This window comes from Falco cherrug, chromosome 10 (assembly GCF_023634085.1).
Source record: "Falco cherrug isolate bFalChe1 chromosome 10, bFalChe1.pri, whole genome shotgun sequence".
Lineage (NCBI taxonomy): Eukaryota > Metazoa > Chordata > Aves > Falconiformes > Falconidae > Falco > Falco cherrug.
The window spans coordinates 7,228,842-7,252,485 of NC_073706.1; the positions used below are offsets into that span (position 1 = coordinate 7,228,842).

A 23,644-nucleotide genomic window follows, 5' to 3' on the forward strand; every position below is an offset into this window, starting at 1 on the left:
AATGTGCATTTCTGGCTGGAGTCTGAGGGACTCCTTAACAGAATAGACATCAAACAAGAAACAACCTCTGTGACATGCACTGAGCTATCAGGAGCCCGTAGGGGCGGGGTATCATGTGCTGCACATTCCTCCTGTGTTGGGAGGAAGGAGACAGAAATGACTGCAGCTAATCCCCACCCCCAATGGTGTGATTAGCTCATGATCACCACTCCCCTAGGGTTTTCTTCTTGCTGACATAAATGCTCTTTATTAAGGGAAAAAGGCTATTTTTGTTCAGAGATTGGTTTACACAACAGCTGCTTCTACTCTTAAGTGGTATGGCTCACACTAATTAATACAGTCATACAATTACTATCGCTGAGGCAGAGCTGCCTTAATCCAAAACATTCTGCTAGAAATATTTACTCAGCAAGCTTTCCAGCATCCCTGCACACACTGGAGTTTTTAAATTGTACACACAGTATATGCTCTCAAGGTCTGTTTGCTTTTGCATCTTTCTTCTTACCAAACCATAATGTCCATCACACCAAGCACAGTTTTGTTTTGTTCCAGCCTAGTCCAAGCCCCTTTCTCACTTCTGACGAAATTTTATAATGAAGCTCTTCACTAACAAATATTCAGAACTCCTACATCCCCAAGTAGATTTCAAATCATTTGCTGAAGTTTCACAACAAGAAAAAGAAGTGGAAATTACATTAGAGAGGTTTTGGACTGCGGGTAAAACTAATCTACTGACCAACAAATTCTGCACTAATTTTCATGCATGCTGTCTGACGCAGACAAAAGCTATATTAAGGACAAAAAATATTAACACCATTACTTCTCTGTTTGCACAGACACTATGAAACACCATGGCTAGGTTTGAGTCTCATCCTTCAAACCGTATATAAGGCTTGCAAGTTAGATACAAAGGAAGCAACCAGAATTTTAAGACTCAAAAAAAATCTAAAAAACATACAACACCACCACCCCTCCAAAAACAGCCACCCTAAACAACAACCAAAACTGTTTAGAGTCAGCCACTCCAAAGCTGTAATACTTGGTTCACAAAAAATGGAAACTATAAATAAAACTGAAATTTACCAATTGTTCTGTTTCCAACATTTATTAGTTCGAAAAGCCAAACAGCTTCATCCAAGGATGAAAAAAAAGTAAGATCACCGACTGCAGGATGTCATAGTTTATATTGGAAATTATTGGTAATATATGCTTAAAGTGTATCTGCACTTGGAGATACTTCAGTGTATTATTCCTAATTAAGTAACCCAAATTAAGTCCATGCTAGGTGCTATTATTCTGAAGAATACTCACATACGGTATTAAAAAAAATAGAGTATTTTAAATATGTGCCTTACCCCACTATTTAGGTTGACTTTCAAACACAGACAAGTCTGAATTACTTTGTGCATACTATCTTTATCAAATCTAACTACTTAGCTGTACTAAATACTTTTGTTACAACAAGGTCATACCAAAGTTATCGGAAAATATGGATGTTCACAAATTCTTGATAAAAACGAAGTAAAAGAAGAAAGTAGGATAGCTCCGGCCTGGTCTAATCAGTTGGAATACAATAGTATCTATTTGCCCTGGGAATTACGATAAAATAAGATCCAATCCCCATGAATACAAAACAGCTATTTCAGGAGCAATAACTGCAGTTCAGTAGCAAAGGGAGAGCAAACACTTAATTTGAGGGTTGTGTTATTTTTAAATCTACTCCTTTTTTTATCCTTTTTCTTGCTTGGAGAGTTGCATTTTCCTGGTTAGCACTAACAGAATCAGCCTGTATTTTCCCTTAGTTGTTCTCATGTCTGAAACATCTGTGTCCACACTGGTAATTTCATGTTAGCAAGTATCAAACAAATCTTGAATGGGATACAATTTATTCACTATGAATTCATTACCTTTGAGAATCAGCATCAACTACACCTTCTAATGATCACAGATATTTTCTGAGCTAACAACCCCCAGTAACAGCATAATCTCACTGACCGAGGCAGACTTGTCGCCTAAGCAAAATGAAATTCCCCTCAGCTTTTTCCTAAAACTTTTATTTCCTGTCCAGAAAACTTCAAGTAGTGAACACCGTGTGATTTATATCAGCCTGTATACAAAAAGAAATCCACAGAAAAATGGAATGCAGCATCACAAGATGCCTCATGAAGTTCCTCCCACTCACTCCCTTCACGGCTATTTGCTCTACAAGTATACGTGGGTCTGGGTCAAGCACAACACAGCCAAACACCAGAGTCCCCACCCCATAAGGTAGGCACAGTTTTGGCACCAGAGGACAAATTTATCTTTATTCTACCCCACTAGGGCCTGAAGGCAAGAAACACTGTTTCAGTCTTAGCCTCACTGGTCTTGGCTTTGGCTTTCAAAGAAGGAAGGTTTGTGCCACCAGGTCTTTTGATATATACAACCGTACACGTGTGAGAAAGTGGAAACTACCAGTGTACTTCTGCAGGCAAATTTCTGATCCCCAAAGCCCAATGACTTCAGTTCCCGTTAAATTTGGAAAGATTTGAATTATGGTTTAGAAATATTTTGTTCTAGTGTTTTGTTTACTACCCTCTTGCAAAACAAATTCTTAAAGGAAAGCAAGATAAACTGGCCCATTTGTAGCTTTTACAATCCCTGATACAGAACCTCATACTTTCTGGAAGACCTGCCATAAAATGAGGAATGGGGAAATTTAAGCCGAAGAATACCAAAATGTCATTGCATCCGTGATGCTACTAAAGGTGTATGTTTCTTTCAGGTGTGTTTCTGTAGCCAGCTTCTTCAGGGCATTTGAGTAAAAGCCCTGAGATTTCAGGAAAATTTGTAGTGTTGGGAGGTTTTGCCCTTCTAATTTTTTGAAGAGCTTTTAGAACAGAATAGAGATTTTCATTTGCAAGTCAAGCTTCTGTCGGTAGATAGAAAGTCTACAGATTACCCTGTAAAGATTACAGATCGAAGTCTACAACTCATAACCACGTTTCCCAAAAAGCTTAGAAATTATGCAGGTCTTATTAGCAACAGATGATTCAGCAACACAGTCATACTAAAAAGAGAAAAAGAAGAGGTACTGAGGTACAGAAGAAATGCAGGGAGTTCTCTAAGGCAGCCATGGGCATGGCTTAGAGTTGAGATCCCCAAACTGTGCTTGACAACACTGGCAGTCCACATACTGAATGGTCAGATCTGAAACAAGAAACCACATTGACTTCAGGGATACTTCAAGCTTATCAAGGACACAGAGCAAAATATAAGAAATACGGAGTGCTAACAGTGATTTTTTGGGCCAAAAAGTTTTGAAAATATTAGGATAAAACTTGTTAAAAATCACTTTTAGATAAGCAAGGGTACACCAGATACTGACCACTCTGGCTAGATTAAGGTGTCTCCAGCATGGAATAAATAGGTGAAGGAACCTGGTCTTCAGGCTCTGTACCCATTAATGACTCCCTTCATACAAAGGGTAACCATGACAGGAAACCTGCAGGACATTAACACTTCATCTTTCACTAACAGCACAAATGTAGAGATTAGTTCAAAATTAGGCACCCAGCCACTATTTCCTCTGGTTGAAGTCTCTCGCAAAAATAGAAAAGGGATCTCTGTAAGGAATCAAAACAATCTCTGATTTTCAGTCCTGAACACACAGCTAGATAAGATCACAGAACACACCACAGAGTGAAAACATAAGCACTATTAAAATCCTTGGTCAGGAATCCACATTTAAAGGTCCCCACATCCCCTGGTCTGTTTACCATATTGGATGCCATAGGAATTCCCTTTCTGTGCACATGGATGCTGCTCACAGTCATCACACAGATCCACAGACTCAACAGGCACCAAATTCTCTACACACTAACCTCAAATAAACACAATGGACTTAAACTGAAGCATCATTAGGTTTTCAATTACCTCTACATAACCAGTCCTCTCTGAAGATAAATCAGAGCTGGAGCTACTTATGTGCTTTCCTGATCTAGGTGTCCTTGCTCTGCCTTGACTATTAGTAATACTGTGGAAGAAATGTTTGTAGCAGTCTCACACATTAGCTTCTCCTGCTATGTGCCTAAATGTGCTTTTGTTTGTTCAGACTGTAAGTAGAGTCACGGATAGACTGACTGGACTGATAAACTGTCTATATGCACATAAATCCCAGTAGCTCGGTCCATAAGGAACTGTGCATGAATGTCTGCTGTAGGATGGGTTTTTACACAGCTACATAGACAACAGAATGATTCTACCTGGAGGAAAGACGTATTTTGAAAATTTGGCTCTGAAAGCTCTAATTGGATGGAAATAAGTAATTTAAACATTTATCAGATAATTTTAAATGGAACAACAGATCACTACCAAATTAAGCAGCTTGTAGCTATGGAAGACCTTAATCATGGCGAAGGTATGGACACAGCACTGCAACAGCTCTGAATGACATACAGTTGATTCATGTGGTCTGCCTATGACCAAGAGCATCAAATCATCACAGAATCCTTACTGCCTTGCACAACTCTGGGACATTTCCCTCAACATATGAGGCAATTTCTTCTTACATTTTTATTAATTAATTTTCTTTTAGTAAATGTAATGTTACTTTTATTGAGAAAGAGACTGACATCACTGAAGATTAACGGCTGTTAGCCACAGAGTAGCTACAAGGCCACCAGCGATGCAAGCTCTCCCAGAAACTGTTTTCTCCTTTTCCCTCTCCCTGTCCCCACCAGGCGTGTGACCCAGCCCTGACCTGGAGGGATGAGAGGCAAGTTAGCTCTTTTTAGGTCTTCTATTCTTTAGCTCCTAAGGTAAGAATACTAGCGAGGGGCCCAATTAGTGCCAATTGCATTAGTCATTTCTGCAATGACACCCGTCCATTGGGAATTCATCTCAGACAACCAGTTTTCAAACAAGCCGCCAAACAGCTGTCAGATGATAACGGATTTTGATCATTGCTGACCTGAACACACTCAAACTAGAGGCCTCAAGATGAAAGATGCATCCCATACAGAGTCCCCAGAGCCATCCAGTCCCTCAGAACACTGATACAATTCTATCTGAACACAGCTTTTCAGGAAGTGGCTAAAATAAGACTCACAAGCCTTAGTAAACATCTGAAGAGAACTGAAGTCAAAAGGCATTAGTTAGTAAGTTACCCTGTCTGGCCTACTCACACTATTACAAGATTTAGTAGCCTGCAAGCCTAGCAGTGGCCAGCTTTTTGACTATACCCATAACACGTCATTTTCTTCAGAGAGGACCCAACTTTTAGAAGTGCAAGCCAGGAAGGTAGTAGTGACAACAACAGTCAGGGCTAATAAAAAATGCCAAGAGTAATGTTAAAAAAACCCTCCAAGAATAAAACAACCATCTGGAGAAACACTTTCTTTGGCTTACCTTAAGCAGAAGTGGGTATTTGCAAATTCTCTGAATTGGAGTCAGCAGATAACCCTCTAGTGGAATGTCTGTCGTCTTTCTGCCTCCCAAAAGCATGCAACCCTATAATCAAAAAAGGAAACAAATGTTATGTCAGACACAAAGCTCTTGGACATGATTTTATATTCCTATAACGTGTATTATGGTCAGAAAGCACTTTGCCACACATAAGATACAGGAAATGGGACTTCATTCACTACTGAAATACAGCCATCAAGCCTGCAAAGTTCTTTGAACATCAGCAAAAGAAAGTTTTCTGTGGGTAACAGTGGTTGTGTAGAAAGGTATCTTCCCTGAGAACTATTATACAGCTGGAGACTCAAAAACTGTCATAACAATACCATGATAATCAGCAAACCTAGATGCACCATTATGTAAAGAAGCCAGCCTAGCCACAGAATTGATACGACCATTTGTCTTTGTTCACTATGCAAAGCACTGTTGGTCCAGAAAACTCTTGAAGGCTAAAATAAAGCCTACTAACTAGTAATCATGTAATTAACTCTAGTTCAATCCTTATTATGAAGGAAATCGAAGTGAAATTGAAATGAGTCCTCTACATCACATCCACCAAGTCTCTGGCAAAACATTATGTCTAAGCACAGCTGGACAAACAGCATGGGTGCACCAGCTGACTAACATGCAGCTCGCAACCAGTCACAGCATATGCTGCTGCTTGTCCAGCAAAAAAATGCTACAGGACATGCAGGCAAGGCTACCTTGTAGGTAGGAGGTGCAAGAGGCAATGAAATGTAAGGAAATAAGGTTTCATCTGTCACTTCCAAACAGAAAGGTGAAAGGCATTTCTCTGCCTAGAAAAACTAGTACTCTCCAAGTTTTGTTTAAACATAGTAAGGAAGAGGACAAGTATTGGACCAATGCACCAAAAAAACCAAGTCCAAACAGATTTTAGGCTGAGGAACAGAAGCAGCAACTGATCAATCCTTGCAATACTCACATGAGTTCACATAAATTTGGAGAGGCCTTCATTCCAGAAGAATCATTTCACAGATAAATTTGCACACACCACCTCAAAACAAGTGATGCTGAACTTCTCAGTAGATTATGGAAATTCATTTCTCAGGATTGACATGAAAGGGGAGTATAAAAATCGTGTATGGCACTGAAAAAAAAAATCTACAGTCCTTGACCTGTCCTTATATCGTCACAATAATCTGTAATGTCTGTATGATAAACAAATACTGACCTACTGTAAGATTTTTATACATTTCCCTAAAGATTCTGTTATTGGTTGCTGCCAGAGACAGGTAGCGGACTCAGACAGACTTCAAATCTATTTCAGATAAACCAGTCTACATTCCTATGTTTGACCATGAATCTGGACAACTTTGCTCCAAAAATCACCCCTGTTGCAAACCTGTCCTGTCAACAGGAGCTGAAGTTTAAATTCAGTTCAGCCAAGATGTGCTTGCTTTGGGGCATCACTGATAACATTTTCCCCTGTGAAATGTAAGCTGCAGCTCAGACACAATCTGAAATTTGGTCCTTGGCAGTAGTTCAACAATCCTCCTCTGCAAGGAATGTTCACAGACATCATACATAAATCTCATTAGTCCTAACTGGTATTTTTACAGACAATCGTCTGTAAAATAACCCTTCCCCAGGCTACTCTAGATCTGTGACGTTGGCTACCAGCTCACAACGCTCCCTGTCCAATTTTCCAGCTCTCGAGTGATTCAGTTCTTCCCTTCTCTTCTTTCAGCCCTCTCTCTAGCTCTGGGCTCAAAACTGCCCTTTAACACTTACTGATTCTTCAAACACATTCCCACATTCTGTATTTCAGCAGCTGTGAGAGGGCAATTGGTCCAAATCTATCCTCACAAGCACAGCTCTGTATTTGAATGCAGCTTTCTCTCCATGGTGGCATTATAGCATTGGTGTTAGGAGGCAGTGGAGAAGATAAGGGAGACCTGGAAGAAATTACAGCAACCACAGCAAAGCAGACACTTCAGTGTAACCTCTCCTCCTGTATTTACTGCTATTTTAAGAGTCTCTTGGATTCAGGTGCTAAAGCAAGCCACAGCAGACCGTGTGACATCTTTTATGTGCCTCGCCATCAGTTTGCCAGCTGCTGCCGGTAACACGGAGATGAGGCTGTTGCCAATCCAATTGAAGTGCAGAACCCTCTGAATGTTGGGAAGGATGGTGTTTACATGCAATTTTGTCTCTCCTCTTTCCCATTAGATTCCCTCAACAGAAGCACCCAGAGGAACTCACAAACAAGGAAAGGGTCATTTGGTGACTCAAACCAATGGTTTAACAAGGTTCATTAAAACTCAGACATGACAAAGATTCTGACTACCCAACAGCATGAGTGCTTGTCCCTGCTGCTCCCTCTGAGGCCTATATTTTGTGGCTAAAAGAATGCTCTGACCCTGCTTGTGACAGACAATTATGCAGAAGTTTTCTTTTGCCATACTATATTGGGAAAGAGCAGAAAGAAGAGTAGGTTCTTAGCAAAAAGACAGCCTTTCTTTTGTCTCATAGCATTTACTAAGGAAAAAAACTAGCGAGCTGATTTAGTCAGCCATGCCAACCTACATGCCAACCCCATTCCAAATGCCATACATCCATAGCTAGGAAAACAAGATATTCTAACATCAAGCAGAACTGGGGTGAAAGCTAGGAGGAGAAACATCCATGAAAAGAAAGAAAAAGGAGGAATGCTGGGCAGAAGGCACTGTCTACTGGTTGCGTCTCCTCCGAAGCCCAGCCTCTATGAGAAGCATTTGAAGGCTGTATACCACAGTCCCTCCCAACATAGATTCTAATACATCATGGGTCGGATGGGGAAGTTAGGTCATTTTTGATACAAGCAGCAATCATGCAGTCAAAACAATTCATCCAGACTACATTTCTTGCCCACAACTGGACTCATGGGGAAAAGGACGTCAGAAGCAGGCCATATTTTTCTGGTGGGTCTGCAGATGGTGAATTGGTCAGAGAACTGAGCAGGGAATCAGATCCACTGGGAACTAGTCACAGACCCAGCACTGACTTATTGCATTACTCCTTTCACAATCTTTGCTCTAATTTCCTCTTGCTACTTAAAAAAAAAAATAATAATCTTCCCTGTTTCCACTGAAATCATTCATACCAGAGGATAGTAGACCATACACAGACATAGTTCTGTGCCTGAACTCATCAGTGATTTCAATACCTATCCATCCTGAGTGCAGCATACCTTGAATGGATAATGTCTGCAAAATGCCCGGCATTCCTGGGATACCAAAGGGTTATTATGAGTACAGTGCAAAGTCAGATCATTAAGTCAAGAGTGCTAGAGAAGGTGCTTACCAGAAGGAATGTTCTCACTGTTGGGATCTTGTTCAATTCCATCAGCAGTCTGAGTGCTTTCTCGTGGTTGCTACAGTACTCCTCGTACACAAAGAATTTGTCTTTCTGCAAGGAAAAACATAGTAACTTATTGACTCAGACAAAACTGGAGTGACTATTTTGTCTCAGTCTGATACCAAATTCTTTAAAAATGGGCATGCATTCAGAGTGGCATTAGGGTTCTAGTCTACATGAAGCGCGTGACATTCCTCTAATGTGAATAATGTATACAGGTGTTCCACTAATTTCTAACTTACTGTGTTGTAAGTTAACATCAGCTTTCTGAGCAGAGACTTCCAGCACTTTTCCTCTTAACGCATCACCAAAAAAATATATTCTTTGCTAAAGAATGGATCTTGCTATCTCCAAGATACTTGACATGTTGTCAGGATATTCCAGCAAACTAGCCAGGAGCAGAGTAAAGCCAGGAGCAAGGGCGCTGACATTTCTGAGCTGTGCTGACCACAGCCTAGGGAGGAAGAAGCAGAGGTGGCTGGGAAGAACCAAGGCCTGGAAGAAGGTCAGAGTTCTGGAGGGGAACTATAACACACAGCAACCAGCTGGAAATCCCCTGCCTTTCAGGGCTGAGAGGGAACCCCTAGTAAGTTGGCTGGCTCATTTTGTGTTCTGAAACGAACAGCAGACTTCACTATTTCAATGCAACACTAATCAGTGAGCCAGCTGTCCATAACAATTTCCCTCAATGCAAGAATTTAATCAAATACACACAAAAAACCCAACATACTACAGAAATTACAGGAAGGGAAAGGTAGCTTCATAACTAGATTGAGGTACTTACACTGGAACATGTCACACCCACCAGCACATGCAGTGGAATGAAATTCCCTGTTAAGAAACAAGGGTCAGCTGGCAGCACCAAGTTCTGCTTTACTGATCTCCAGAATCAAGTAACTTTTTTTTCTAACGAAAACAATTGGAGATGCTGCACCCATTGCAAACACCAGATATCTGGAAACACTGAAATGTTGTTACTGCTTCTCTTGTGAATCTGTTTCCGTGTCTGAGCAGATCAGGCAAGGAGCGAGTTGATCCTTTCAAGGCTGTTGGGTAGGGCTGAACTTTCCGCAGCCATGATAAGTGATTTCAGTATTGCATTCAATGGAATAAAAGGGAGGGTCAAGAGACTCTTCGGTTAAATGATTTAGAAGCGAAAAAAGTCCCACCTTTTTTTGGGTGCTTCTCACAACAGTAGTTTCTTTCCTGGTTCAGGTCTGCTACTATGCCACAATGCAGTGTCATGCAGAGGTACTCAGACAAGCTACTTTGCATCTCAAAAGTAATTTAGATGCATGAGCATAGCACTCTGCCAGGGGTAATATGCGAGGACTTCCAAAGCTGGCATCTCAGGGCAACATGCCTGTAGACAATGCCCTCCAGAGTTTGTTGTGGCATTCGCATCATTAATTTTCTATTTAGGATCCTGGGCTGAAAACATTCTACCTGAACCTTTTAATCTCCCCAGAACTTGGAAGTGAATTTTTTTTGAGCTTTGATTGGACTCCTAGCACTCTTCAGAGATGTAGAGCTTCCTGTGTTAGCTGAAGGTATCTGCAACATCTAGCTACTTTTAAGACAGCTCTTAGTGATCCAAACAAAAATCTACTGCCAACAGAAAGGGCTAAGTAACATGAATCCATGGGAATACAGCTGCACTTACTGGGTATTCCCTTTGCTATTGTCACATGGAAAATAAATTGCATTAATATTAGTTTAGAAGAATTTGACATTCTGGTTAGATGCTCTGTGGGTAGATGTACATGGTCAAAGACTGTAAAATGCTTTTGGGTTTGGTTTATCACTAATCTGATGGAATTTTTTCCCTTCTTGTACTTCCAAAGGAAGATTTAGGAATAAACAGATATATGTCCAAACACAACAACAATGGTACAAAGCAAATAAAGCATCAGCCACAAAGAATATGGTGCAAAGAGCTGGAATGCAGATGTTCAAGACTTTTATCCTTCATCTACAGCTGTTCATATTAGTACTGGAGTTTAATACTGGGAAGCTGAAAAGAAACAAAGGCTTCTGACCACCAGATGCAGGAAAAGGCAGGGCTGGGTCCATAGCACAATAGAAGAGGCATTTGAGAGGCACAGGATTGTTTTCAACCATAAAAACTGGAGAGTTACAGAACAAGAAGACAGATATACAAGTTTCTCCTGCATTTCCTCCTCTCACCTCTCCTCAACTCCCTGGATGCACACAAGCAGCATACTTGAAACTAAAAATAGTAACCATTAACACAACAGCATCCGTTACATCAATGCACACAAAATGTCATCGCTCAGGTTTCTCACTGCAGCTTTGAGTGCCTAGAGTTTTGGGAGGTTGTATTTAGATCATGACAAAATCCCTTTGCTAAAGCTCAAGTCAGTACAATAATTATACACACACCAGAGTGCTTTCATCAAGTCTTTCCCAGCTGTCCTTCATGCATGAGACCCACAAATATGAGAACTATGCTTTAAATTACTCAGTGTCTGAAGTGTTTAATTTCCTCTCTGGGTGACATTCAGTCCTGTACTCTCCCATCCCCTGATGAGGAAATTATCAGTTACATAATTACAGATGTTAGCTCAGTAATTCTGAGCCTGCAGTTACTCTATATTGACGCGTAATTATGGTCAGAGATGTGACCACATAAAAATAGCACCTTCTTACTCAGCAAATCTACTGGATACACAGCTAAACCTTCTGATTTTGGTAACAGGAGTAAGTCTATACTGTTCTTAGTTTGGTTAAAATAAATCTTTAACCAACAATTTATTCTCCAAATATGTTATTTTGGGTCCATTAGAACTGCCCACAAATTAGCACAGATTTGAAAAGAGTTTTGACTAGAAAAAGCAAGACATTTGGAAAATTGTAACAATTTTATTTGGACATATTTTTAACAAGACATGGCATTTTCTTGTTTCAAAGCAGGCTGAAACCAGTTTTGTCAACATAAAAACCTAAACAGAAGATACGATTCTTAACAAAAGAAGAGCCCTGATGACTTTGACAGTAAAAACTGTTCATTCATGCAACAGTGCTCCTAAAAATGAGAAGAAAACACGTGTTCTTTGAACAAGTTTCTAGTTATTACTTGACCTCTAGCAACATGACGATAACAGAAATGAAGCACCTGTCAATTCTCTGCCCTTCTGCTCTGCAGACAGTCATACATTTTTGTGACCTGCACAAAAGAGCCTATGCTGATGAGATGTGATTATTCCAAGTTTGGTGTATATGCTCTCTTTGATGTTAAAAACTTGTTCTACACACCATATTGTTTAAGGCTGCATTTTTCAATTCAGATTTTGAATGAATGTTTAAGTATGTTCTTCACTGTCTGTTATAGTCACACTAAACTACAACTCCAGAAAAATTCTAGCACCTAGCATCAGACAATGAACTTCTCATGATCACCTGATCAAATGGAGTACACTAGGGCAAATGATGTCCATCTTCTTAAGTAAAACAATTTTTCGCACCCAAATATCAGAGCAAGTACATTCCACCGTCTGTTAAAATACTTCAAAAATTCAATGTGTAATGATTGTTCTTTTGGAACCCTTGCAAAATCTGCTTGCTTGCTTCAGATGTTACTCAAGATCTTCTATTCTGGAGATCAAGGGGAGTGAGAACATCCTAGCATTATTATAAATGGATCGAATCTGATCCTAGAGGCTCATAACTAAAAACAGTGTCCTGTTTCTGAAGATCAGTGGGACTGTTGTTGAGCGAGGCTCTTCTAGGCCAAGGTAAACCAGGAAACAAGTCAGGCCTATGTAGATTAAAGAAAATTTAGGATACATAGATCTCATGCACAGGACTCGAACACTGCAGTCTGGTAGAACTTCTAACGGGGAATCTGGGGACTGCTATCAAAGATATATGATACAAGGAAACGTACAGAAAACATGAACCACTAAGAAATGCAGTGTCTGGAAAAAGCAGTGCTTCAAGAATTCTCAAGCGATTCAACAAATTTATTAGCATCTTTAACATTGAGTTTCTGTAGAAAAGCAGCTGTGCGAACATCTGGCTGCTGACAATGACCGGGTTCATAATCATGACTAAGAATGACCTTGCCAGGCGATCATGATAGAAGATACACTGATACCTTCAAGATTCACAGGCCTCACATGACTTCCTCACTGCAAACTCCCCTGAGGATACACCGTGATTTGATAGTAACAAAAAAGCAGCACTAAGGGTGGTCTGCCTAGCACTTCTTCTAAGCACATTGCAACAACAAGAGAATCTTACCCAAAATGAAAGACCAAAGACACACGGTCCCCATATTTTCCCTGGTTAAACTGGCTAATAACATGCATTCTGAAAAAAACTCTTTAGCCATTTTGCAGGAACGCATCACTGGAAGAGAAAGGCTGGCTTTTTCTCCAATAAACCTCAAGTGTGCTGCAAGGGCTTCTTGTGGTGGCAAAATGCTATACAACATTTTTAAAAAAAAACCCCTCGTTTCAACACCATAGAAACAACTTCAGGAGTACTGTTTCTGAGGCGCACAGGCTTTTACTAATGCCTCTGCTTCATCAGAACAGTCCCAATTAGGGAAATGGAGCTTTGGAAGCCTGAGCAGAAAGGAACCAAAGACTCTGAACCACAGTTGCCACTGGTGTTTCCCTCTCACTTGCTGGAGACTCGCTGTGGAAGCCTTTATTGTGACAGGGCACAAATCCCACCTCCCTTAGTCCCAAATACCCACAGTGAAGCTTGTCTTCAAAAACCTCAGCACAATCTGCATGCAAGGACCAATTATCTTCTCCTCTCTTGATAACCTTCTCTTGACTGTTCCTTACTCAGACTTGAGGTACCAGAATGCTCCTAAGGGTATTCCTACATTTCCTTAAGGTAATTATTGAGGAGACCAGCTTTTTCTATATATCCTGATTTGAACATATGTTTTACTTCCTTCTGCGTAAGCTGTTTCTTCCCTAGGGGATCACGAAACAGTTGATGTACACATTATTTGCAATGCACTCCGCAGACAGCAACGTAAGCTGATCTCAGTCAAACTGCCTCTATCAGAAGACAATTTCTCACCAGCACTCATCCCTATGCATTACACAATTCCTGTATTGCTGCATGTTTGATAAATAAACACAATTTTTAAATTTAACAGCAAAAAAGTTACAAAATTATATGTACATATACAGGAAAACACTACCAATGACTACATATATCAAGCCTGAATTCAACCAAATGACAGGATGCTAACGTTTCTGGTTATTCAGTGGCACTCAAACACAGTGGACAATTTGACAGCATCACTCAAAAACTCTCTAACTTCAATATCCTCGCTAATGAATGCTCATGTATCTTATTGGTAGGGAATGATTTTAGTGGGTATTCAACGCTTTAACTAAGTTCACCAGTCTGCTTCTCAGCAGCTGACACAGTCCTCACATCTGATACAGTTTTTGGGCATGGGCTCAACATAACACTTTCCAACACTATTTTAATAATTGTCACTGCATAAATAAAAATTAAACAGGGTGGGGAGGGGGGCATGGTATTTGGTAAAGCTCTGTAATGAATGGTTGTATAATTGCTGTTCACTCAAACCTGATGAACTGTGAAAGCGTGAATTTTTATTATGAAAGCATAATAGAATATATTTTGATAGGAAGTTGGCCTGTGGCTTAATGCAGTTAATAAGAACTTGAAGAAATGGCTATTATGTACATGCTTTTTAATTTTCATACATTTCAAGAGGGCTGCTCCAAATGAAAAAAATGTGCAACTTCAAATTATTATACGTGTAAATTAGGTAACTTTGCATTTAAATGAGTCCAGCTTGTAACTGGCTGTATATAATAACTGATCTTGCATATACAGTATGCTCTACATACATATTAGTTAGAGGATGGCACACATACATAATTGAAAATCAGGTCAAGTTAAAAACAAAAATGTTTCACAGTGTAAGAAACAAATTACAATGAAAGAAGAAATGATAAGATCATAAGCTGCAATTGCACAATCCTTATTATGGGTCTGTGCTTTCCTGATCACCTAGCCATACCAATCTAACTGGATCAGGCTGGCATACATGATCATATCATAGATGTAGTAAGAGAACAAATAATACAGCTATCAGGCATGAAGTCAGATGATACAGAAGTAGTCATCAAATTCTTCTAAACAACCTAGAACTGGCAAAGTGAATTTGCATCATATAACTACTTCACATTTTGTATCTCTGGCATTCTTGAGCTAGTATTATGAGTCCAAAAGCCATATTTTCTTTACTTTTGAGCTACAGAATGCAGGTGCTCATTTAGTCCATGGTAAAAGGCTGTGCATTGTAACTTGTGCTGCATTTCAGGAAGATAAGCCAGCTCACACTACCTTTCATTTACTGAAGGATAAATGTATGCAGACACTAACTACTGTAAATGATGTATCATCCTTTGTGGGTTTCAATTTTTCTAAATTTTAAAACACAGACAAAAATTATTCATTTACTTGAAATTGTGCTACTTTTTTGAAACATTTGGAACCAAAGCAGAGAAATTCTCGGCTGTAAAATTTGATCAGCTAGGTGAGGAAAAAAAAGGAAAAAAAATTCAATAGGAAAAGGAAGAGTTTCTAAAAATACCTCGTTGTTTAGCTGAGTTTGATGTGGTTTCCATTGTTCTAACCTCATTCACAAATTTTTTCCCACCCTACCTACAATTTTCATACAAGACACGTATTGTCATACTATTGCCACAAGCCTTAGAGATTAGGGCTAGCTAAGGGGCATGGGAGCTTATGACAGGAAACTGCATTTTCAGATAGCGTTAAGTCATTGTACTTACAAATTTTAAGAAAACATTTCCCAGTTCATGCTGAGACTGAGGTTCTGGTTGTAAACAAAATTCCAGGGCAGCCAGGAACTCCTTGTGAACACCAAGAATGTCTTCAATGTTAGAAAATAATATCTGAAATATAAAAAGAAAGACATTGCTAGCTGTTAATAAATCTGAGAGTGTTTTGTTAAAGTAGTAGCACCAAAATACTGTGGCTCTAGATTTGCTGCGATAGGATCTAAAGCACAGGGACTCAGAATTATTTACATTGCACATGCCCCTTTCCTGGCCCCCTACAAAAATCTATATGGCTACTGAAGTACCTGCTGTAGATGAAGGTTATCTTTCCAGATATCTAAGAATGACAAATGTGAGCAACCTCTTTCAATCTAGAGAAGATTCCATGAGATCAGCCAGGTAACTGGAATCACAAGGACCAAACTCACTTTGCAGGAGACAGAAGCAGGAAGTCATTTACCTGTCCTTCCCATGCATTAGAAACCACTTTCTGGAAGAAAGGGACTTGAACGTATCACAAGATACGTTCAAGATGCCCCTGTAAGTAAGAGACCAAATCTCTGCCACGTGGAATCTAGCTTTTCACTGACAGGAGTACAAAATAGCGTAAAATGCTTGCAAAACACAAAAGCAGCATTTTAGAGGTCCCTTTCACTCATCTGAGTGGTTCTAAAAGGCATGTGTAACAGGGTAGAGGCCCCTAGTTTAGACACATATTAGAAGGTAACTGTGCAATCTCACACCTAGATCTTCCCTCATGATTCAAATATACATGTGCTAGGAGGAATAAACTGTCAGGGTAAGAGCTGCTATAAACACCCAAGCTTTGTATGTCTTAATCATCTTCATATAAAATATGAGACAAAGGTGTGAATATCCAGATAGGAGATGGAATACTGTCTACACAGTGGGAGAAGTCCTGATGCATGGTGACAGAACCATCAGTATTGACAGCCACTGGAGGAAGCCTGAATGAGCAGAATAAATCCTGGAGTTCGCAGCTGACATACATATTGCAGACAACATTTTCTATCACTTAGCTTTAACTATGCCACTTGTAAAGAGAAGATCTGCAGTGCAGTCAAACCAGCATTCACATGTCAAACCAGCTTTCACATTGGAAGAATCCTCCCAGGTCTTGCACTATGAGTGGGTGACACTCCTTTGAACCCCAGAACTGACAGAGCCAGCCTTCACCTTCCTGGCATTCCATGTGGGAAGTGATCGAGCCTAACATCTTCCAACATTTCCCAAAATACCTTATGGTAATACTAAGCTTTTCAGCTTTACGCAGTAGTATTTTTTCACCAGGTGTGACACTGATTCAGCCTGGTGGCTAGTGATGTGGCAGTAATTCAGAAAAACAATAACCTGTAAATTAAGTGTAATCACTAAAGAAAGGAACAAAGCCTCAATTTCTGGTTTAAAACCAGTTTCTCTCTGATTTTGCAGGGAAGACCAGGAATTCAAGGAGCTTTTCTCTCTGCATGCACCCAGGTTCAACTCTATACCTTCTGTTATTCAAGTATGGGCACACTATTTCTGTCAAACTTCTCCTGCCAGCTGCCTGCACGTGCAGAGCCGAGCCTGTTGCATCCTCCCTGTCTTTGCTCTCCTTCTCCACTTCAGGAATACTGAGAAATGGTAGTATGCACCATCATTAATGCATACTTGTGCCTCATAGCTCCTTTCCAGCTCTAAATAAACTGAAAGATTCCAACACACTGGATTTGCACTGATGGGCTCTGAATGCAAATAAAGGACAGGGAGCTAGGACCATCTGATTGCTTCCAGAAACCTTCCAGTGCAAATTCAAGCAAAGCGTACAATGGTTCTGTCACATGGCTGAAACTGATGAGATGACACGGTAACCCCTGTCTGCATGGCTTTGCCAGAAGCTGTGCCAAAAGGGGATTAACAAGGAAGAGGAAAACATCTGTCAGGGATGATTTTATCCTTCAGGAGCAGTCTTTGGGGGGTATTTTTTGATCCAAGGAATATCTGTGTAATCTAATGAATACTGTGGTGATCAGCAGAGCTCTGCTTGCAGCAGAATTTGCAGATAAAAAGAGTCACTTGAAAATCAAGGCAGCAGAGAGACCCTGAATGCATACGTTTCTATATCTAATGCACAGTACCATTCATAAGCCTAATGCAAGGATCTATGTCTGGCAGCTTGCGTATGCCCTCAAGTTGTACTTTCTTCAATATACTGTATCACTGAAACTACATCAGCACCCTGTTGTGAACGTAGCATAATACTAACGTATCAATAGAGTTACTCCCACAAGAGGCAGCAAATAAAACTAAAAACATTTTTTTGTGATGTTGCTGCAGCTGTTAGTTACTGGAGTACTTGTAAAATCTGGTCCTGGCACGGGGACTCAATGTGGCCTTTCTGAAAGGGGATACAGTGGCCAAAGATTACTGAAATCTCCAGTGCTTATTGCCAGCTGTAGGAGAAACCTGCAAAAATAATACTGGGAGCAATAACCCAGATTATCCTAAAAAGTACTTTCTGCTTTTGCTCAGAGGTGACTGATTGCCAGAGTACCCTGTAATTTCCCCTAAAAATTTCTGCTGCATGAAGAGAGGAAAAGACAGTCGTTGTCTTCTTACATAAGCTGCCAAACTATTTATGCAGGCTCTGCTACCATGTTTGCTGCTGCCAGCCACCTCACAGCTCTCTGGTGACTCAAGATACACAATATTAGTAGGCAGAGCTATCACTAGTCCCAACACCACCTTGCTTGTCCTGCCTCTACCAGCAAGGAAGGAGAAAGAAAAGGGAAAGAAACAACAAATATCTTTGAACTGCAGGAAAGACAATGAAATTACTTGAGGTAGGGGGAGAAGGGGGGTAGGACGGGGAGATAATATTGACTCTGATCAGGAAAACTGCTTTTGTGATTCTGTTTCACCAGCAATAGGCATAGGCCCTTTACTATGGGAGATAAACGCTGTTATTGAAAGTTGGGTATTGTAATATTAAGAATAAATGAGGTCTCTGAGTGGCCTACAAAAAGACCCCCCAGGCACTTCAAGAATGACACAAAAATGAAGTGATACTTTACTTTCCCAGGGGAGTGTGATGAAACTTCAAATATAAATACATTTAAATCAGCAGAGAAAATAGAGATTCTTTTGCACAGGCTTTGTGGGCACTGCATCTGATTATGTGGCAGTCATAATTAGTATTGATTTTTATGATACACAAATAACGATATGATAATACCTTTTATCAACATCTGCAGCTGTTCATCAAATTGGCAAATAGTTGTATAGGTTTATTTCTCACAGAACTTACTTTTTGCATGCTTCTCTGCACATGAGCTCTATTATCACTAATTACTCGTCCAGTCTTTGTTCAGCCACCCTCAAACTTACTTCACACTCTAGATGGTGAGTTTTGGGGGAGCATGGACCTCCAAACTTGAAGACAGCAAGAAGCTTAGCTCCATAAAGCTGCCAAGCCATCTTGCTACCAGCCCCTTCTGATGCCAGTCAGTCAGTACTACAGTATTGCTAACCTCTAGAATGAATAGCAAAAACAAGGACTAGAGCCCTGCTAGGATGTCTTCATTCAGATACACTAGTATGTAAAATGGAGAAACCAGCCTTGGGGAAACACATGCCAGCTGCAGTAGCCCTGGCTGGTGTGATATACCTATTATTGCTATGCCCTGATTTAGGAGCTCATTTAGGAGCTACAGGATCAAACACAAGCCCAATAAGTAAGCCTCTAACAGCAAACAAACTGCACTCTCCCACTGATCATCAGGTGCACTTGCATATGTGTACTACGAGGGCTTTGGTTTCACATGCGTATGTGTACAAGGAGAGTTTTTTAAGCCAAATTACTACAAAAAAGTGTTGCTTGTATGAAAATAACCAACAACAAGGTCTCATGTGACCATAGGCACTAGAGAAGCCAGTACCTCACAGCAATGTGTTCTATGTCCCTTATTTCTTTCCATTGCAAAATTCATTCAGGAACCTCTTCGTGCAAGGGTCTCACATTACTTAGTCCTCCCACAAGAAACCACATTCTTCCCACTAGAATACAGAGGGATATTCCTGACTCCTTCTCAGAAGCCCTATCCATTCTAGATTTGTAAAATACAGCAGATGCAAAATGGCTAAGTGAATACTGCCAAGCAAAATAGACAAGGGCTGTGCATTCCCTGCCTTTCCTCTCAAAGACACTGAAAAGGCGTCTCTGTCCTCTACCCACCATTTCACAAATCCTGCCAAAAGTTAGTATCTCTGACAACACTACACTGTTGTCAAATTTTACTGAAATCAGCTGGTGGGATGAAAAAATGCTGGAAGATGACAGCTATACAAATGGGCAAACAGATTGACAGATAAACTGTCACCATGAGCCTCTTTTCCTTAGAGAGCCAGTTTAATAATAACTATCAATACGACAGGAGGATATTTGATATTTATATCCGTGAACCTAGTCTTTCATTACATATGATTTTCCCAACCAAGAAAATGAAGAAGATAGAAGAGATACCTTAACATTCTCTTCTGTTATGTACTTCTCGGCTTTGTCCACAGCATTCTGGCGGATTCGGTGAAGAAATGCCTGCAGAGATTAAAACAATTATGTTCAAACAGCTTGAAACAGTTTGATTTCACTCTTTTACATCCTCTAGGTTCCCATCAACACAGTGCAGCTGATTACCTTTAAGACTGAAAGAATGTAAACATTTACCAAATCACCACCACAGTTCTTAGACTCAGGGCTGCATTCAGGGCAACACAAAAGACATTTCCTACAATGTTGTTGGGCTTTGCCTGGCAATAAATGTCTTCCCTCTATTGAAACTTTTAGACTTAATTACCTGTTACCACTGATAGACTACAGCAAAGGTCTGTTTGGTTTTTTTCTTTGAAGATTTCCCCTCTAAGATGTGGCTTTTTTGACTTCAGGAGGCAATGTGCCTGATGCACATCAAGATGTACGTCAGCAAAAAGGACTGCAAAGAATGACAAAAGGACATTCATGCTGCCGGGGCTGAGGCATGTCAGAGCTATGAGCTAGGAGTACAGATGAGTTCAACAGACTCCATACATGGGGAAGAGAACTGAAAATCACCAGACAGTGCCTGGGATACATTATCCTTGTCACTGTATTTCATTTGGTTAAAAAAGGCAAAATAATGCTGCAACTTTTCACCTAGGCCAGGTTTCCCCTTCCCTCAGCTCTACACAACTTTGGCTTCAAAAGGCAAATCAATAAAAAGCTCCAAGACAGCCACAAATGGACAGTGATCAGAGTATCAGCCTTCAAAGCATAACTCTGGCTACTAGAAATCGGGACCTACTTGCATCTGCGCTGAACATACCCACAACATATCTGATTCAGTGGGAAGTGTTTAACAAAGCACACTGCATGGGATTTCTACCTCTAGTCTCCACTGTTTTAGCAGCTATTGGCTAAAGGGCACTTCTGAACTGACAACAGGGAATTTTACCTTCCACAGGCATCAGCAGAGAGAGATGCAAATACCCGCAGGTGAGACTGAAAGGAAGGCAGTGAGGACAGAATCTGTGATAAGCTACATGACCCATGCACAGAAGGGCAGAGGGCTTTCCTCTCTGTTCTTGTTAGTGGTTTCTGACTTGCCTTCCACACAAAGGAGGGAGCCCTGGGGAGGCTGTGAACAACAAAGAAAGGAACTTTTCTTACCCACCTGAGACAGAGAGGGGAAGCAGGTCATTTCTTTGTATTTATGGTACAAAGCAGCTTTGTTACAGCTTGATAATAAAAGGCTTTTAAGAGTTGAACTACTCCTGAGCAATACCCATGTCAGCTGATGCACACTCAGCTTTTTCTTTTTGCCTGTTGCCCATTGGGACTGGCAGCAGCTTACAACCTGATAAGAAGCAATGTCACTGAACCAAACTTACGAGCTTATGATATGCCTTCTCCTCTGGTATTTCGATTGGAAGACAGTGAACATGTCCCGCTGTCTGACTTCCAGCACTAAAAGGGGCACATCTCTGATTCTGCTTAGCCATGACTCTCTGTCACTCATCAGCCATTCACACTTTACAGGACAAGCACCAATAAAAACAGAGATTAATTAATGAGGCACACCAACCCTACATTTGTTTTCAGCTGTGGACTCTCGACCTGCTTTTGAACAAATTTTAAGAACTATAACCCTGTTGCTTCTCTTGTATTGCTAAACAGGAAGGCGATCCTGGCTAGATTCCAGCTAGATATGGAGAGCTTGGAGCAGGTTGTGTGGAGTAAGTCTGAAGAACAGACTCCTGCATTAAAGGGACAGGACATGTGCCAGCGGCGGAAGAGACATTTTATAAGAACCAGCCAGTCCCCCTTGCCAACAACGTGGCCAGGAACTGCTGCAATGTTAATGTACTGCCCAGCACCTTGGCAACAGTCAGGAAACTGTCTGAGATGAGGTGTTCAGCCTGATGACTAATGGCAGGAGGATTGACAGGAATAGCTGTTGCCCTCCCACTTCAGTGTTGGGTGTGATATCTGAGCATTAATAATCAGGCATCTGATTTATACAAGTAGCACATCATATTAAAGTCACTCATTCTCAAAAGACAAGGCAGACAGAGACCCTTTCTTGCTTTAATCAAATCTCTGTTTGGAGACAACAAATCCAATTGGAATGATTAATTAATCTACACAATTAGCAGCTCCACTGGTGGCTAATAGTTACCTGCGTATTAGTCCCAGTATGGCGGGTCTAATATTAGAAAGGTGGTAAACAGAAGTGCAAATCACATTAGCTGTTACAGGCTAGTTCAATAAAAAAGCAGAGTCTGTGTTAATCTAAAAAACAGCTTTTCTGTGACGCTTGTCTGAAAAGATCATCTAATGTGAGCATGAGAAAGGGAGAAAAGGAGAGAGAAAAATCAAAATAAGAAAGGCATGGGGAGAGAGCAAAAAGGATGAAAGACATAAAAGAGAAAGAGGCAGTCAACTTTGTAGATAGTTTGTCAAATCTACAGCCTCCGATTTGTCTTGATATGCATGAACAGCAGTCACTCCAGTAATAATGAAATAGAACAGTTACGAGAAATTTTCGTCCAAGAAATTTAGTAGTCTACTTTCCAAAATGCAATCCCCTAAAAAATATCAAAACTTAGTGGATGCAGACCTATTTGTTCCCCAGTTTCCAATATGTTCTCATGTGCAAACAGAATCTTTTGCAACACAGTCATTCAAATTAAAAAGCATGATAAACACAAGCTATTAAACAGCACTTCATAGAGCTAATGTTGCATGCCCTGTTCACATGACAACACCACTTTCCTTCCAAACCACTTCTAGCTTGGAAAAAGCAACCCCTTTCCCAAAGACGCTGTTTATACATTCAGGTCAGTATTTTCCAAAATTCTCAAGTGATTTTTTTTTTTTTTTTTTTTTTTGCACTACCAGTTTTATGAGCCTCTAATTTCATCTGTACCAACACCATCCCTCTGTTCACCTGATGACACAGATTCAAAGACCCATTACGCAAGTAGTATGCAACCCTCTTTGGGAAACATAGCTACAGGGAGTGGTATGATCTTTTATTAGAGCTATTGATTTATCTGGAAAACCAGACAGGTATTTGGGCCAGGAGATATGACAGGTAATGAAAACAGAGATAGGGTGGTGAGAGAGATGAAAACAGAGAGGGAGGTCCTAATGAATATTAGGAAAGTTGCCATGCCCATATCTTATTTATATTCCAAAACACATTATTATTAAAGAGAAAGTAGTTGAAGCGGTAAAAGTTCTTCTGGGCACCTAAAAAGTTACTGAGGCAAATGCTCTCTCTGGCTGCTCCAACCTCTTCACACTGTACACAACTCATATATTAATTCAAGGAGTCTAGTCCTTGACATTTTCCATGAGGAACTTTCAGGGATTCCTTAGTATAACCCTCTTCATCTGCAATACTTTTGATCTCTGTAAAAATGAACTCACTATCCTCCAGCAATACATGGAAGCACAGGAGTCAGCTTTGCTGGGAGCT

General features: G+C 40.4%; 1 protein-coding gene across 2 annotated transcripts in view; it reads right to left on the reverse strand.

Annotated features, from left to right (window-relative positions):
* PREX1 (phosphatidylinositol-3,4,5-trisphosphate dependent Rac exchange factor 1) overlaps positions 1-23,644 on the reverse strand; it is a 165,191-nt gene that overhangs the window by 79,433 nt on the left and 62,114 nt on the right. For both annotated transcript variants that reach the window (XM_055721668.1, XM_055721667.1), the window contains exons 2-5: positions 20,152-20,223; positions 15,621-15,743; positions 8,746-8,850; positions 5,389-5,490 (exon numbers count right to left, since the gene is read on the reverse strand). In XM_055721668.1, coding sequence (XP_055577643.1) covers positions 5,389-5,490; positions 8,746-8,850; positions 15,621-15,743; positions 20,152-20,223 — 402 coding nt within the window. The remainder of the gene's footprint in view (positions 1-5,388; positions 5,491-8,745; positions 8,851-15,620; positions 15,744-20,151; positions 20,224-23,644) is intronic.